This window comes from Microcaecilia unicolor, chromosome 10 (assembly GCF_901765095.1).
Source record: "Microcaecilia unicolor chromosome 10, aMicUni1.1, whole genome shotgun sequence".
NCBI lineage: Eukaryota > Metazoa > Chordata > Amphibia > Gymnophiona > Siphonopidae > Microcaecilia > Microcaecilia unicolor.
In genome coordinates, this window is record NC_044040.1 from 22,788,387 (window position 1) to 22,807,609 (window position 19,223).

At 43.5% G+C, this 19,223-nt stretch overlaps 1 protein-coding gene across 1 annotated transcript in view; it reads right to left on the reverse strand.

Annotated features, from left to right (window-relative positions):
* Positions 1-204: 204 nt before the first annotated feature.
* The window catches only part of CCDC136 (coiled-coil domain containing 136), a 53,587-nt gene continuing 34,568 nt past the window's right edge, over positions 205-19,223 (reverse strand). The window contains exons 7-8 of the mRNA XM_030216730.1: positions 13,803-13,937; positions 205-306 (exon numbers count right to left, since the gene is read on the reverse strand). Of these exons, the coding sequence (XP_030072590.1) occupies positions 205-306; positions 13,803-13,937 (237 nt within the window). The remainder of the gene's footprint in view (positions 307-13,802; positions 13,938-19,223) is intronic.

A 19,223-nucleotide genomic window follows, 5' to 3' on the forward strand; every position in this document is an offset into this window, starting at 1 on the left:
AGTCTGCGCAGGGTAAGAGAAACATGCACAGACGCACGCACGCGCACACACACACATACAGACAAAGAGACAGAGACGCACGCACGCTGAAAGATAGCAAAGCAGGCGCAGCAGGCTTGTTTATGTGCTCAGAGCTGGTGCATGAGCAGAGAGAGAGCGAGAGAGAGAGCAGAGGATACACAGTATACCAGTACCTGATCGGCATTAGAAGGATGTCTCTGCCCACCAGCACCAGAGCAGGGCCACTATAACAACCAGTCCTATGAGGGGAAGGGAAAGAAGAGGGGGGTCAGAAACAGAGGGGATCTAAGAACAGGAAGAAGTGTGTCAAAAAAAGAGAGAGGCAGAATGACAAAGGGCATGCGGGAAGGAAATGTGCAGAGAGACAGAAACAAGGAGTGTGGAAACCCGAAGCAAGTCAAGATGCAAAAGTACACGGGGCAAGGAGGGAAGAACAGAGAAGGCAGCCCAGAGCATGGCAGGGCAGAGAAAGCCAGCCAGAAGAGACACAGAGGACAGAGATGCAGGACGGGTTGGGGAGGCATCGCGTGGAGGAAGCAGCAGAATAAGCAAAGGGAGGACAAGAATTATTAATAACGTGAGTAGTAATAATTCAGGGGGATTCGAGGAGGAAGCCAATGAAAAAACAGAAGCAGAGGAAAATGGGCAAAAAAGGAGACAAAAAAAGAGAAAGAGATTGTGGTTAAATAAGACTCCAAATGAAACCCACTTTCAGCATTTTGGTGTATTAAATGAAGACCATGTCCTGTGTACACTATGCAGTATTTCATAAGCATATCCAGCAGGCAACAATACTCCATTTTGGCATAATTTATGAATTCTGGGGGCAGGACCTAATGAAATGGAATCCAATTGGTTCATGCACTCATGACCTCATAGCAAGGGTAGACGGACCACTCTGATATGGTATGTGTATATGTAATGCAACTGGTGACTGTTTTGCTGTCATGGCTGCTCCTAGGCTGTAGGGGTCTCACAGTTTAAACATGTTAGAACTAAGGATTTCCCAGCAGTCTTTAACGGGTAGAAGATGGGTATTACTAGCTGTCATATATATAGGACACTGAGGGAGTCTTCTCTTTCCTGCTCTCCACTGTCACTGTCACTGTGCCTGCAGTTCCTGGGATAGTACACACAGGGGTTCAACTTTCTGCTTTCCCTGTTGGCACAGACACAAGACAGGTAGAGCTGCACCTTCCACATACTCTACTGGGGTTGAGGAGAAAACCAATGACTCTTCCACAGCCCCACGATTAGGGATTTTGCCTTCAGGTCATCCGCTTCCTGTTACATTTGAACTTCTGAATCTGGCCATTTTCGAAACCAAAAGTTGGACGTATTCTGGGTTGAAAATGGCCACGTTTGTTACTGGACTTTTGGCTGTTGTTCGCAAAAACATCCCAAATCAGATTTAGACATCATATCCAATGCTCCTTCATATGTGTATACATCTTGGACTTTGAGGAAAATCCCTTCCTCCCCATTGAAAAAAACACTACAGGAGGTGAGAATAAATGCTACTGAGTGAAGAGAAAAGACCGGAGAAAAGAAAATGAACCCAGGAAAGGGGGTTAACAATAATATAAATCATTTTACCATGTGCAAACTCATGTACATGAAAACAGAAATTCCTTAGGGGTCTTTTGTTTGTTTGTTTGTTTTATCAATTTCAAAATTTACAGTCACATTATTACAACTAATGAAATAAGTGAAAGCAGACAATATACCTTCAAATATCATGGAAATGTTGATCAGTCCACAATTATTAGGTAATGGAACCAAGAGTAACGAAATACATAACAGAGTAGATGCCACAATCAAGACTATCCTGAGCTGGCCTAACAATATTTCCATAAACTGCAAGAACTTTCAATTCCTCTTTAGGAACCACAAATTCTAACATTTGCTTAGGATCAGTAAAGATATAGGAATTATTCTGAAAAGTAAATCAGCAAGTACAAGGAAACTGAAGCAAAAACTGTATACTGAGAGCTGACGCCCTCGGAATTCCTGGCATCTCCTCTGGGTATTCTTCGATAAGTCAGGAAAAAAAAATCTGATCTTAGATCCCAAAGAATCTGAGCGAATTGGGCTTCTTCTAAATATTTGCCAAGTTCATATTATTTTTGTGTATATAAAAGTCTTGACTGAACAGAGTGGTGGTTTCGGTCTGTCCTGACCTGGGCAGACATCCATCCATGTATTTCCCACCTGTACGCACACCCAACCACTCACTATATCACATATGTGCGCACCAGGGGCGTAGCTACTATGGGGCCACGGGGGCCTCGGCCCCCGTAAATTTGGCTCAACTCCCCCTCCCACCGTCAACCCGCCGTCGCCGTCTGCTACCTTTGTTGGCGGGGGACCCCAACCCCCGCCAGCCAACGTCTTCTTCCTTCATTTGGTTTCTGAGTCTAACGTCCTGTACGTACAACGTGCAGGACGTCAGACTCACAGAAACAGAACGAAGCCCTGCAGATCGCAGGACATCAGACTCAGAAACTAAACGAAGGAAGAAGACTTCGGCTGGCGGGGGTTGGGGGTCCCCCGCCAGCAAAGGTAGGCGGCGGCGGGGGGGGGGGTCGAGAGGGTCGTCGGCGGGGGGGGGTCAAAGTTGTTGTTGGTGGTGCTGGCGGCGGCGGGGGGTGTCGGAAATGGCTGGGTCGGCAATGGTGCCGGGGGGGTCGGTGGCGCCGGGGGAGGGCTAAAATGTGCCCCCTCACCTCGGGCTCTGGACCCCCCTCCCGCCGAAGTCTGGCTATGCCCCTGGTGTGCACTGCCAACGTGTACATGCCTGACTGCACATCGCCCCACCTATATGTACACCATCAGTCGGCACATGCCTGACCACATTCTGCCCATCTGCACACACATCACCAACTTGTGCAAACAGCTGACTGCACACCACCCCATCTAAGCATGTGCTGAAATCTTGCGTGTGCACTTAACCATTCAGAAACCACTCACCTATGTGCATACCGCCAACATGTGTGCATACCAGGCTGCACACTGCTCTTCGACCAGCATGTATGCGCCACCTATGATAACACACCTGACTGTATCCCACCCAATCAACTTGCACACACAAACACACCAGGACACATACAATTATGCCACCATAAATACAAACACAATCCATAATAACATACACTCTAGTATTATCAGATGTAACTGACGTAAAAACAGTATCATGGCTGACATTCATGCTAAATTGGAGTTCAGTTAAATAGACTGTTACTGCAGAGGCTTAAATGTAGCACGTTGTAAACGTTTGCGAGACTAGAGATGTTGCAATGAATTTCTCAAACTTTAATTCTTTTTACTTTTACTGCAATGATCCTGGAAATTTGGAGGGAAGATTGCAGCAGTACCTGCCCCTCATGGAATTTCCGTACCTGCCGGAATCTTCACAAAGGACTCACAGCATGCAAAGAAAGATAAATGCCACCTATGGACATAAAGGACTAAGACATTGTTAGACACCACTTTTGATCCATGATGGTTTTCCTGTATATATGAGCACATATCTATTGAAATCTTGTTACATATATTTTTTTTTAATTTCAATACCCTTAGAAGTTAGCCGTATAGTGGAGCATATCTGACACCGTGGGTTATATATTTTTCCTGGGACATGTACTTTCTCTCCATTGTACTTTGAATAACCTTTACCCCAGTTTTGGTTTTGGTACTCCTATTCTTTGGTCAGAAAATTTCCTTATTTTTTTCTCCTTGTCCCTACGTCAATCTCTACTACTTCCACTGCAAGTTGGTCCCCTACATAGGGATTTTTATTTATTTTAGTTACATTTGTACCCCGCGCTTTCCCACTCATGGAAGGCTCGATGCGGCTCGACACGGAAGGAAGGAGTGGCCTGCCCTGCTGCTGCTTGCTGCGAAGGTGAAAGGAGGCGTTTAAGGTTAGTTCCGGGAGCGACGGAGGGCGGGCGGGCCAACCCCGATCCAACCCCAATGTTTCCCCGAAAAATAAGACAGCCCCTGAAAATAAGACCTAGTGCATTTTGGGGGGCAAAAATTAATATAAGACAGTGTCTTATTTTTGGGGAAACATGGTATTCCACTAGCAACATTCCATGTAGAAGTCGGCCCTTGCAGATCACCAATGTGGCCGCGCAGGCTTCTGCTTCTGTGAGTCTGACGTCCTGCACGTACGTGCAGGACATTAGACTCACAGAAACAGAAGCCTGTGCAGCCTTCTACATGGAATAGCAACATTCCATGTAGAATCTCCAATAGTATCTATTTTATTTTTGTTACATTTGTACCCTGCGCTTTCCCACTCATGGCAGGCTCAATGCGGCTTACATGGGGCAATGGAGGGTTAAGTGACTTGCCCAGAGTGACAAGGAGCTGCCTGTGCCTGAAGTGGGAATCGAACTCAGTTCCTCAGGACCAGAGTCCACCACCCTAACCACTAGGCCACCCTTCAACTATCCCTGTGCTTTCTGTCTCATTTCCCACAAACTTCTTGGCCCTCCCACTAGCCTTTCAGGCATCCTTTTGGACACCTGTTTACGTTCAGCAGTAGAATCAATTTCCCTCTCTGTATTCATCTGCTACAGCCCACAAGCCTGGCACCAAGGGGATTTGAGATTGACCGAGCATCAATTGCATTGGTCTGAGAGGAATTAGCGGCACTCTTATTCTTCTGCTGATTTCTCTACATATCATGAAATGCTTCACTTACACCGCTTGCAAGTGAAGTCTGCCGGCCAATGTTATTATACTGGGCTTATCTGCAATTGCAGACTGTACTAAGACATTATTCAATGTCTTATCTCATCTTTCCTCCCTTGGACTTCGCTGGCCCATCCCTCATTCATTGACAGTGACTACCTTTGCTACGTTTTTTGTGACAAATTGATATCTAGTAGGTTGATTCGTCTACCTCTCCTGCTACAGAATACGATCTTTTAGCTCTGTCTTGTGGGGTCCCTAAAGGGTCTATATTATCTCCCCTCCCTTTTAATATATTTTTATCTACACTGGTAGCCCTAATACAGGAGGCAGGGCATCCGATTTCATATTTATAAGTAATGCCATACTGGGAAAAGACCAAGGGTCCATCGAGCCCAGCATCCTGTCCACAACAGCGGCCAATCTAGGCCAAGGGCACCTGGCGAGCTTCCCAAATGTACAAACATTCTATACATGTTATTCCCGGAATTGTGCATTTTTCCCAAGTCCATTTAGTAGCGGTTTATGGACTTGTCCTTTAGGAAACCGTCTAACCCCCTTTTAAATTCTACCAAGCTAACCGCCTTCACCACGTTCTCCGGCAACGAATTCCAGAGTTTAATTACACGTTGAGTGAAGAAAAATTTTCTCCGATTTGTTTTAAATTTACTACACTGTAGTTTCATCGCATGCCCCCTAGTCCTAGTATTTTTGGAAAACGTGAACAGACGCTTCACATCCACCTGTTCCACTCCACTCATTATTTTATATACCTCTATCATGTCTCCCCTCAGCCGAAGATGACCTTCTGTTGGTCTCGACATAGGACCCCTACAGTTTGGCCCTTTCTGTTCTTCAGAGTTGTCTTAACTCAGTTGATCACTGGATTTCAACTAATTGGTTAAAGCTCCACCCTTCCAAATCTGTAGCACTATGGATAACTGGCCATGCCTTCCATCCTGCAGCTGTCCCCTCATTAAGGAGTGTTCCTGTTTCTTTGGTGGAATCTCTTAAATATTTGGGAGTCGTTCTTTATTCTCAGCTTTCTTTCTTGCCTCAAATTTCTTCTGTGGTGCGCTCCTGTTTTCTGTCCCTATGGATTATCCGTTCAGTTTGCTCATTTATTGATACTGAGGCTTGTGTCATTCTTCTCCATGCTTTTGTTATATCTAAACTTGATTACTGCAATATAGCCTATGCCGGTCTACCTCAGGCTCTTATCAAGAAGCTTCAATCAGTTCAAAATATGGTGGTTCGTGTTCTATCTGGGGCATGGCGCTTTGATCACGTCATACCATCTCTAATGCAGTTTCATTGGCTTCCGTTACCTTATCGTGTTCACTTTAGCACATAAGGCCCTCTATACAGGGACCCCATCTTATCTGGCTTCGCTCCTTATCCCCTATAGGCCTTTTTGCCTATTATGCTCTCTGCAAATCAGTTGTCCATCCCTCCTGCAGTATGCTCTAGGATTGAATTCGCAAGACGCATTCCATTTTTTTTCACTGCCTCATCGTTCTGGAATTCCCTTCCACCTGAGCTGCAGACTGAGTTCTTTTCCATGTTTTAAAGCCTCTCTCAAGATTAACTTAATTTCTTTGGCATTTGGGCATGTCACGTAGCTTGGCTGGCCTGTATCCAGTGATGCAGTGGTGCTCACCCCTTCCCCTCCCCCCTTTTTTTATTTCCCAGTCTTCACTCTTCGCTTTTCGTTAATTAATTGGGGTTCTTTTCATGCGCTCATGTTTTGCAACTGTTGTTTAATTTTTTTTAATTTTGTAAACTGCTCTGATTTATATTTTGTAGGGTGGGATATCAAATACTACTACTACTACTACTATTTAGCATTTCTATAGCGCTACAAAGCGTACGCAGCACTGCACAAACATAGAAGAAAGACAGTCCCTGCTCAAAGAGCTTACAATCTAATAGACAAAAATAAAGCAAGCAAATCAATTAATGTGTAGAGGAAAGAGGAGAGGAGGGTAGGTGGAGGCGAGTGGATACAAGTGGTTACGAGTCAAAAGCAATGTTAAAGAGGTGGGCTTTCAATCTAGATTTAAAGATGGTCAAGGATGGGGAAGACGTAGGGGTTCAGGAAGTCTATTCCAGGCATAGGGCGCAGCAAGACAGAAGGAGCAAAGTCTGGAGTTGGCAGTAGCGGAGAAGGAAACAGATAAGAAGGATTTATCCAGGGAACGGAGTGCACGGGAAGGGGTGTAGGGAAGGACGAGTGTGGAGAGATACTGGGGAGCAGCAGAGTGAGTACATTTATAGGTTAGTAGAAGAAGTTTGAACAGGATGCGAAAACGGATAGGGAGCCAGTGAAGCGACTTGAGGAGAGGGGTAGTATGATATCAAATGCCAATCGATTAAACTAAACTTACAAACAAGACTTTTTGATTTCTTATTCTTAAGTACTTTAAAACTATAGAGTATGTCGTGTAGATCAGTGAAACAAACTCCTAATTTAATTAATTTTTATCTGTATTTTTTGGACAGCACAATGTGCAAAATATACAAAGGTGTGAAACTTTGGAATACCGTGCATACTTTATGTCAGCTTCAGGGAAGACAGTTTTGAAACAGCCACTTTGCCCAGATAAAGGGCTTTAAGAATTGCTCTCTTGATGAATGAGGTACTGAAGACTGTATTATTACAGGTACTTAACTATGAATGTGAGTAATAATAGCCAGTCTCAATAGATCTGCTTTATATTTTAATCCTGACAGGATGGTGGTGGGAGAAGATTGATAAACCCTCATTAAGAACAGACTATCTTGCATGGTCCATATTTCTTCCATACTCATGTTGACTGTGCCTATTAAACAGAAATTAATTTTAAATCATGTTTTCTCCTCGTCTACCTCCAGTTAGGACTCTTAAAGAAGTTAATATTCTGGCTTGGGTTCTATCTTAAATCCATTCTCAGTGCAGTGCAGGACAGTAAACAAATGTGGGCCTGACATTCATAAGCAAATAACCATAAAGGAGGCAATTCTATAATTGAGCATCACAAATTAGGCCCCTAGATGCTCCTGCTTATGTTATTCCCAGTTCTAAAATGGCTGCCATGGGAAGTCCCGCCCACCATTTTGGAGTATGGAGCCAACGGGGACAGGAGCAACATGGGATGCTCCTGCCCTGAAGAAGCAACTAGACCACCAGGGCCTTTAGAAGGTAGGCCCAGGGAAGAGGAGGGAGAGTTGGTGGGTGGTCCAAGGAAGTGGGCTGGTGGTGGTAGGTCACGTTTTTGGTTCTGACTGAAAATGACGATTTTAAAGGCTGATAGAGGAGGGACTACTACTGTACAACCGACTACTCCGTATTTGCAAGAAGCAGCTCATCTATTAAGTGCTGTATTGACTTATCTAACTTTACAGGAGGATCCCCTACCTAAACTACAGGAGGAAATATTGTGAGTGATTGGAGAAGCATTTTGCAGAAATATACTCATTGCTAAAGAGATGACATTTCTTTATAAAAAAAATGTCCCTGCACCCCTCAAATTTATTTTGTCCCCAAGGTTCACAAAAATGTTAATAATCCACTGCGCCATATTGTGGCATATTGTACTAGAACCTTTAAGGAAATTTGTAGATTATGTTTTGGCTCCTCAAGCGAGATGGGTTCACTCTTATTTGCAAGACACTACTGATTTTTTTTTTTTTACTTTATCTTTATTAAGCTTTTTAACAAACATAATTTCACATTTATGAGTGATAATACACAACTTAGAAATAAATTATATAGACAAGCAAATATTTTTTAAGTTTCAAATAGTTATCGACCACAAGAATAAGAAATCAATCCAAGATGTAAGATTAATAATATAATCTAAAGGAAATAAACATACTTTTGTAAATTATAATAATGAAGCGTCACGTCCCGAGTGATTCACTCCAAGGCTGTTAAACAGTGTACATATGGGATTAAACCACTACATTAACCTCTTCCCTACTGATTAGAAATTCCTCTAGCTGTTTGGGGTCAAAAAATTGAAACTGTTTAGATTGAAACACTATTCTGCATACACAAGGAAATTTCAATAGGAAGGTAGCTCCTATTGCCACAGTTCTTGTGCGTAAAGCCAAAAAGGCTTTACGCCTCTTCTGAGTCTCTCTTGATAAGTCTGGGTATATTCTTATTTTTGACCCCAAAAAAACTGAATCCAGATGTCTTAAAGAAAGTCTCAGTACTGCATCCCGATCCATCTCCAAGGCAAATGAGACTAATAATGTTGCTCTTTTCGTTATAACATCTAATGATGACTCCAAAAAGGTAGTCAGATTCATCACTGCACCGCCTTGAGGAAATTTTTCTGATTCCATTCTAGAACCAGTTGGCAAATAAAACGCTCTAGTTATTGGTGGTAGTGAATTTTCTGGCATACCCAATATTTCCACAAGATATTTTTTTACCATTTGTACAGGGGCAATAAGAGGTGAACTAGGAAAATTTATTAGTCTCAGATTAAGTCTCTTAGACTGATTTTCCAGATATTCCAGCCTTCGGGAAGTAAAGTTCTTATCTTTAATCAATGTTTGACCCACAAGTTCCATTTTTTGAGTTCTTTCAGTAAGAGATTTTACTTCTATAGCTTGTTTTTCAGTCTTTTGCAATTGAATTAATGCAGTTTCTGATAAAGTCTTAATAATTGTAGCATTTTTTGTTACCACAGATTGTAGGGAGGAGTGTGCAGTAAAGGTTAAGTCCCATAGTGACTCTAATGTCACTACAGCTGGTTTTTCCATTTTCTCCAATGTTAATTCAGGAAGAGGTGCTTTGGCAGCATTTTCCAGAATACTCACTGTCTCTGAAAACAATACAGGAGCTGATGTCGCTTCTGGAGCTCCCAAGCTGTCGTCCCTCTGATCTCCCCTTGTCTCCAAAGGGCTCCCTCCCTGCAGACTCTGCTCTCGGCTAGGGGTTAGACCTGCAGGGCTCCTCTGGAGATGCTGACTTCCTGGTTGTGGAGGAGCTGCACGTTCGATGGGGCTGAGAGAAGCCCCTTCTACACTGTCGGCCGATGCAGAAGCCCCAGCCTCAGCTACAGGAGAAGAAATCTGCCCGGGACCCAGTGCGACTGCAAAATCTTCCATCTTAGCCTGCCGAAGTTTACTTGTCCCGTCAGGGAGAGAGGGAATCTCTCTGACTTTGCCTCTCCTTTTCCCCATTCCGGGGTTCAGGTAAGGAGCAACTTGCTGGCGTTTGCAAAGAAGAGTGAGACGCGTCTGGTAACACTTCTCATACCGTCGCCATCTTGGATCCTCCATAAAGTCCACTACTGATTTTTTAAGAACTATTTAGCACATGCAGTTGTCAGAAGACACATTACTAGTATCCCTGAATGTGACAGCTTTGTATACTCCTATTCCTCAGCAGGAAGTATTGGATATGATCCACAGAGTTTAAAGTGCTCAGGAAAATTCGCATAGAATACCTACTGGGTTTTGATGAAATTGGCAAAGCTAGTGATCCAATGTAATTGTTTTAGGTTTCATGGTCATTTTTATCTACCAGTTCGAGGAGTGGCGATGGGTGCCTCTTTGGCCCCTTCAGTAGCCACCCTTTATGTTGGGATGCTAGAAGATGAGTGGCTTTACACCTCTCATTGGTTCAGTTCCGTTAGTTTATGGAAGCACTTTCTTGATGATATTTTTTTCCTATGGGAAGGAAGAGAAGCATCTTTACATGATTTTCTACATTTTCTACATTGGTTGAATTCTATAAATAAAATCCTTAAGTTTACAATGATCTACAGTGAGGACCAATTGGATTTTCTTGGTGGCCATCTCATAATATAATGTAATTGAAAATAAATGGCTAAAAGAAACTTTATTGCATTTCCAAAGTTATCATCCATAACATTTACGATCGAACCTCCCTATCAGCCAGTTTTGAGAATCCGTAGGATTTGTTCAACTCAAGAAGCATTTGAAGTCCAAGCCACAGAGATGACATCATGTTTTTTGGCACACGGCTATCCAGAAAAATTATTTGTAAAGCATTGTTTGAGACCACATTTCGCACAAAGAGATTTATTGTTACAATACAAAGCGGAAACTGATTTGGAGAGAATAGTAGCTGTATTAACATTCACTCATATGAGTAATATTGTGGCCATCTTTGATACGGAAATGTTGGCAAGTGCTGATTGTTCACGCTTGTTTTCAAGAATATCCTAGGTCGCCTCCTAGAGGCTAAAGGTTTGCAGTCTTTTATATACGACGACGATGTGACTATTTATCTTCCTTTTCACACTCAAATTCAGGATATCCTCTCCAACATTCAATTAATCTTAGATCTCATGGAGAATTTGGCAACATCCTTCCATCTAAAATTAAATAAGGAGAAAACTAAATTTCTCATTATTTCTAGTCCTAACAACTTCACAATCCTATCAAACCAGAGTTACCATCAATCAGACAAACTATCCACTGGAACATAATTTGAAAATTCTTGGGATCATCATTGACCAAGACCAATTCCTATCGTGTGAAGATCAAGTTAATTCAGTAGTAACCAAAACCTTTAGAACTTTATGGAAGCTGAAAAGAATCAGATCTTTCTTCCCATTTTCTACTTTCCATTCCCTTGTGCAAACATTAGTCATTTCACAATTGGATTACTGCAACTCAGTCTATTTAGGGAATAAGGAATCTCTCATTAAAAAAAAAAAAACTTCAAACTATCCTAAATACTGCTGCTAGACTCCTATGCAAAGCTTCAAAATTTGATAGGGCATCCCCACTATTATCTAAATTACACTGGCTACCAATCAAAGCCAGAATCATCTTTAAAACATGCACATTCATCTACAAAATTATCTATGGCACGAGCCCAGATTACATAATAAAGCTGATAGATTTACCTACCTTCAATATGTCTACTAGATCTATCTCATACTACATTTTCCTAACTATAAAAACATCAGATATAAATCCATATTGAACAGAGATTTCTCACATACAAGTTCCAAATGGTGGAACTCCATCCTTAATGAGATGAAAAGGATTACCAGCTATCACAAATTTCTCAAGGCAATCTGCAGCCCCCCATTACCTCTCTACCCTCCTCTCCCCGTATGTTCCCACCCGTAACCTCCGCTCTCAGGACAAATCACTCCTATCTGTACCCTTCTCTACCACCGCTAACTCCAGACTCCGCCCCTTCTGCCTCGCATCACCTCATGCCTGGAACAGACTTCCCGAGCCCATACGCCATGCGCCCTCCCTGCCCATCTTCAAGTCCTTACTCAAAGCCCATCTCTTCTCCCTTGCCTTTGGCGCCTAACCACCTTCTCCATTCATGTTACCTACACTGACTACATAGTTTGTAACCTTTAGATTGTAACTGTCCTCCCCCATGTTAAACTTGTTCAGCGCTGCGTAACCCTGGCAGCGCTATAGAAATGCTAAGTAGTAGCATTCCTTTTAACAAATTTTTGCATTGTTAGACAATGAACTAAACAGCAAATGTTATGATATCTTCATTTGTTCGTTCTTTTCAAAATCTCACTGTTTGTTTTCTTCATATTTGTAAAAATATATTGCATGCATTTCTAGTCTTAATTATTGTAAGCCACGTAGAACTGACTAATTAACCTTCAGATTATGTGGGATATAAGCACCAAAAAATAAATAAATAAGTAAAACCACACTACTAAGACTCTTCTCTCATTCGTGGGTTTGTGTTGGAAGACTCATCCATCGACCTTACTGTTGCCTTATTCTATGGCATTCGTAAGGTACCCTCATCCTTCTGCTTCAATGGTTTTCTTCCCTTACAACTTCCTGGATAGTACCATTGAATATCCTTACCAACTGCCTCGGATAGTGCCGAGTTGGTGCATGACTGGAACAGCACATTATCCAAAGAATGGTGATATTCATACTGCTATCCAGATAAATATGACAGGTTTTTTTTTACTACAAATAAACAATCTGCAACGAGTGTGTAGTTATAACAAAGAAACTATCAAACACATCACTCCAATAAAGTGTCACACTGGGGATTCAGATCTGAAGGATAAAATATATTAAATTAAAAAAAAAAATAGCCTCAGTATAACAGGGAGCCTGACTTTTATGCTCCACTGTAAATATTACCATCACAGGCTTCCACCACCTTCCGGAAAAAAAAACCACAGAGAAAAACTCCCAGAGTATTTCAAAAATTGTAAAGAAGTGGCAGAAAAGTCTGTGTTTAAAAAAACAGAAGGGAGAGTAACACAATTTAACACAATACAGATCCAAATACCCACAACACTAAATCTCACTATGAATATAAATCACCCAAATAGACACTAATTAGCAATCCCTCACTAGACTAAACTCCTCATTCAAACAGAGAAGCCTTCCTGCAAGTAAAGAAAACTCAAAATAGAGCAAAAACTCTTATAACATTGCTAGAATTGCTTAAACTTCCATCCTTACTAATGAATGGATTCTAATTCTGACAAAAAGTAAACTTTACTTAGCTCAGAACATCCAAATTGTCCTGACAGAAGTGCAGCCTCATAGGATTTTCACAGTCTGTGGGGTTTCTCCAAAATTAAAGTGTCCAATTTATATTATCCTTCTGGCAAAAAATGTCCAATTTCCTTGTTTCTCGACAGTAGGAAATCCTTCTGTTTCGCTATCTTCATCAGGAGAAATACATAGCAGTGCATAAAAACTGCTTTACAAATTATTCATAGCAAACAATGTGCTCACAATGGCTAACGTTTGTATGGAGTGATGTGTTTGATAGGTTTTTTTTTTACTGTCATAAATTTATCCAACTAGCTATCCAGAAAGCAGTCTGAATGTTGCCACTCTCCGCTCGAACCAGATATTTGGCACTGCTTACTATCTGGCTACTGAATATCCATGATTTATTTAAATGCCACAGTTGGTGTCTAAAACACCATCGACTACAGAGTTTAAATATCAACACGAGCATTTTTATGAAGAAAATCTAGAGAAGGTGAGATTCTGCTAGAGGCAGCCAGTTCTGTGCTTGGTTCGCACTAAGAGTGTATTATTTGAGTAGGTGATTCCCTGCAACCGATTATAAATGCTGAGCAGTGAGTTACCTGTGAGCCGGAGCCCTTTAGTCTGTGGATCTCTTCCCTGCAGTGTTTCAGCTCCTCCTGCAGCTTCTCCTGTTCATCCCGGCTAATGCGATGCCGCAGCTGTAACTCCTGGAACTCATTCAGTAACCCCTCACACTGCAGGAAGAGTAACCAATTTAGTATATAATCCATCACATTGCAGGAGAATAGTGGCTACAACTATTCACTATCTTCCAAATTCTATAAATGGCACCACATGGCCAAATTGCGTGCACAAATTAATTGATTAACAAGCCAAGCCGGTGGTGGGAGGTGGGGCTGGTGTTTGGGAGGCAGGGATAGTGCTGGGCAGACTTATACGGTCTGTTCCCTGAAGAACACAGGTACAAATCAAAGTAAGGTATACACAAAATTAGCACATATGAGTTATCTTGTTGGGCAGACTGGATGGACCGTGCAGGTCTTTTTCTGCCGTCATCTACTATGATGATTGGTAGTTAACAACTGTCAAGAAACACCTAGCCACCTGCCTGGGGTTACTCTGCGGCCACTTAGAGGGTCTATCACCAGCACAGCTCAGGTCTGTCTGCACCTGCCGCTTGTGCTCTACACTAGCACCCTCCTCCCACTGGCTGGATCACAACCGCCTCTGGACAAGTCTCCTGCTCTCAAATTATCTCCAGTGATTTCTAGGTTACTGGATCCACAATCCCAGTGGTCCCACAGTTCCCAGAAAGCACTCACAGACCCAACATACAAACCACCAGGATTCTTTATCAGGCAGGGCGAACAAACAAATGCGTTTATTCTCAGAACTTCAACAGTGGACAGGAAATGTGCAATCAGCAAACAATAACAGGTAACTGAAAATGGATCAATTAGAAAACTAACTAAACATTTGTTTACTTTCTAAAAAGTAACTAGGAAGATCAGGGCATATAATTGTTCACTGAGCCTCAGCAAAGAGATCCTGCTCTCTTTTCTTCCTGGCTAAGACTGGAGGCAAAATCAGTACACTCTAAAGGAAATGAGTTCCTGGGCCAATCAGAGCCCAGTCAACAAGATTAAAAAGTATACTGCTGCTTGCTTCCTACGTGTGTTAAAGAAAAAGAATATTCAGTTCCCTGTAACAGCTTTACAGCAAAGAAGCACCACCTGCTGGCCAAATAGTGTAGAAATACACTTCAGGACATAATTAAGGCAGGAAAATATCCAATACATTTTACAGGCTTAAAACACACTGTTTCTTCACAACAACCAATTAGTGGCACTAATTGGCTTTAATTAGATTTCATGCACACAACTTTCTAGGCATAGTCTATAATGTGGTGTGTGTAAATTCTGATATGTGCAGCTGAAAAGGGGGTGTGGCCATGCGCATGGAATGGGTGGGTCATGGGCCTTTCAAAAACCTATGCACACTATTATAGAATACACCTGATCTGTGCTTAAATTAGGCGCAGGCATTTAGGCCTGGTTTTAGTGGCCTAAATGGATGCGCCTAAATTTTAATTACAAGAACAGCCACTAAGTATATTCTATAGATTACACCTAACTTTAGGCATAGTTTATTGAATCGCAAATAAGCGCATGGTTTTTCGGTGCCGATTTTTAAGGCGCCATTTATAGAATTTGGCACTGTATAACCCCTCTCCCTGCAGTAACAGTACAGTATAGAGCACACCCATTCACTACATAACCCCTCTCACTGACCCATTCACTATATAAACCCTTGCACCGCATGGACAACAGAGAGTACACCCATTCACTATGTAATTCTTCTCAGTGGAGGGAGAACAGAGTGCACACCCAACACATTCCATCTGAATATCCAATATTGTTCTTTTCCAAGCAGGGGCATAGCCAGGCTTCGGCGGGAGGGGGGTCCAGAGCCCAAAGTGAGGGGGCACATTTTAGCCCTCCCCCGGTGCCACCGACCCCCCCCCCCCCATTGCCGACTTTGCCCCCCTCCCGCCGCCGACCCTCTCGACCCCCCCCTCCCGCCGCCAACCCACCATCGCCTACCTTTGCTGGCGGGGGACCCCAACCCCCGCCAGCCGAGGTCCTCTTCTTCTCGCAAAAGGCTTCCTTCTGTTTCTGACGTACTGCACGTTGTACATTGTACGTTGTACATGCAGGACGTCAGAAACAGAAGGAAGCCTTTTGCGAGAAGAAGAGGACCTCGGCTGGCGGGGGTTGAGGTCCCCCACTAGCAAAGGCAGGCAACGGCGAGAGCGGGTTGGTGGGGGGGTCGGGGGGGTCGGGCGGGTCGGCGGCAGAGGGGTCCAGGGCCAAATCTACGGGGGCCCAGGCCCCCCCCAGGCCCCACGTAGCTACGCCACTGTTTCCAAGCAAAACACAAGAAACATTTGCACCTCGCTCCTGTCCTTTGTGCTCTGAGTTGGGGATGGCCACTAACCTACTCTTCTTTCTCCTTTACTGTTTATTATTCATGGAATTCCTTTCAGCTCTCTGATTATACAGGATGATGCAAAAAAAAAATAAGTAACCCCCTACAGTCTTTTGCTGTTTTCTCAGCAACTGCTTTGAATTTCAGTGAGAAATTTTATGTATTTAGTCATCATACTTACATATTACTATTAAATAACGTTTATTTACCTTAACCTATGTTGATGTTACTACTGACATTTTAGCATTACTACCTAGTGATTTTTGCTTGTTAAAAATGTCTGAGCAAAACCACAGTAAAATAACATCATTCAAATAACACAATTAACAATTTGTCAGAATTTCACATTCGCTGTGAATGCTGAAAGTGTCCACCCCCAACTTCAACACAGGCCTTCAGTTGCTTTGTGAAGTTCTAAACAGCCTTGTCAATCGGTCCCTGTGGCAGGCTGTCACAGATCATCTGCAACGCTTCCTCCAGTTCGAAGATCGTTTGCAGCTCTGGGTGGAGCTTGTGATAGACCTCTAACACAGTGGTGTAGCCACAGGTGGGCCTGGGTGGGCTGGGGCCAACCATTTAGTGCTCAGGCCCACCCAACAGTAGCACACATTTAGCGGTAGCTGATGGGGATCTCAAGCTCGGCCAGCTGAAGACTTCCCCCTGATGGTAACAAAAAACACACCTCTCCACGATACTGGCACCTGCACACGCTCCATTTTCAGCGCATGCCTGCTGCTTACTGTCAAGGTGGAAAGAAGCATTTTCCCGCCAGCTGAAATTTTTTTTGGTGGTGGTTGGGAGGGGGGAGAACACTTGGTGCCCACCCACTTCTTGCCTAGGCCCACCCAAAATTTGTTCTCTGGCTACGCCCCTGCTCTAACATTGCTCCTAGACATGGTAGTCCAAAGGGTTTAGGTCCAGCGAATTTGTTCACGAAAGTCTACCTCATTGTGACATCATTAACAGTAAGCTGGTACCCATTCCTCCCCCCCCAAATAATGGTAGTTTTATATTACAAACAACAACAACGGAGGTGACAAGAGTGGCTGGGGAGCTTTAACGGCAATTCATCAATATGACTCGACACAGCCATGTTTTGGCGATAGGCCCTGCGTCGGAAATCTGCTAATTTCACAGGAAAGATATAGGTTCAAAATTGCCTTTAAAGCTCTCCGGTCACTCTCGTCGCCTCTGACGTTGCTCTTTGCTGGTTGACATGGTGTGGAGTATGTACTCTTGTGAGTTTTACAGTGCAAATATTTTTGAACGTGCAAAAATCCCATTCCACTTGGCACATAAATATAGATAGTAACAACAAATAAAGCTATCATACAGTTTTTATTTTAACTACGTTTAGGTCAGTGTTCATTGTCAGCCAGGACCCTATTCTTTTTAACGTGAGCTGCAGCATTTTAAAAAATACGTATATTCAGCGTCACCATATGGATAGGCATAGCACTGATATTCAGCACCTATACATATAACGATATGGTTTAATTTGGGATAGCTTTTTTCTAACCTGAATTAAACTGCTTAGCTGTGCAGAAAGTGGCAGAATATACTGTAATTGGGTATTCCACCCTCACTCCACCCCAGGAGAGTCACTTAAAACCCATGAGAGTCACTAAACAGATAAATACTTTTGAATGCTGACGTATTTATGTATTACATTGGCAATCCCATATAATAATTTCTCAATCTGCGTCTCTGGACAGCTGGCTGGCTAGGTTCGTGACCATATGCAAATGAGCTACTACATAATTGGCTCGCCTCCAGTCTTCACTTTCCTTCCCTCTCAGTGTCCCGCCGTCACGGAAAGAGGAAATTACGTCAGAGGAGGGCGGGACACTGAGAGGGAAGGAAAGGAAAGGCTAGAGGCGAGCCAAGCCTGCCGCCGCTGCGATTTGAGGTAAAATAAAAGTTTTAAGGCAGGGTGGCAGGAAGGAAAGGAGGGCTGTTGTGGGAAAAGAGGGCGGACAGGTGAGGGCTTGGGTTGAACTGGAACTTGGGTGCTTAAAAGGGGGGCAGGTGGGGGCTGGGGCGAGTCACTGGACATAGATGGGAGGGGAAGGAAGGCAGAGGAGAATCGCTAGACATGGAGGGGAGGGGAGAATCGCTGGACATGGAGGAGAGGGCAGGGGAGAGAGGAGACATCGCTGGACATGGATGGGAGGGGGGCAGGGGATAATCGCTAGACATGGATGGGAGGGGAGGGGAGACAAGAAATCGCTGGACATGGATGGGAGGGCAGGGGAGAAAGTCGCTGGACACGGAGGGGAGGGCAAGGGAGAGAGGAGAATTGCTGGATATGGATGGAGGAGAAGGCAGGGAAGAGAGATTTAAAACATAATTGCGATTAGATGATAGCCTTGCTAGGGCCCGTTTCATTTTTCATGAAAAGGGCTTTTTTGCTTGTGTGTATATAATTTATAGTGTTATTAATCACATTTATAGGATCTGAATCTGAGGAAAGGGTAAGTTGCTCAGTATCCCTTCACACAGCAATAGAGGGAGAGGGTAAGTCGTTTACAGGCTTATTTTCAAAAGAGAAGGGTGCCCATCTTTCGACACAAATCGAGAGATGGGCGTCCTTCTCCCAGGGTCGCCGAATTGGCATAATCGAAAGCTGATTTTGGGCATCCCCAACTGCTTTCCGTTGCGGGGACGACCAAAGTTCACAGGGGCGTGTCAGAGGCGTAGCGAAGGTGGGACTTGGGCGTGCCTAACACATGGGCATCCTCGACCCATAATGGAAAAAAGAAGGCCGTCCCTGACGAGCACTTGGCCGACTTTACTTGGTCCCTTTTTTCTTAAGACCAAGCCTCAAAAAGGTGCCCGAACTGACCAGATGACCACTGGAGGGAATTGGGGATGACCTCCCCTGACTCCCCCAATGGTCACTAACCCCCCCCCCCCTCAAAAAACAACTTTAAAAATATTTTGTGCCAGCCTCAAATGTCATACTCAGGTCCATCGCAGCAGTATGCAGGTCCCTGGAGCAGTTTTAATGGGTGCAGTGCACTTCAGGCAGG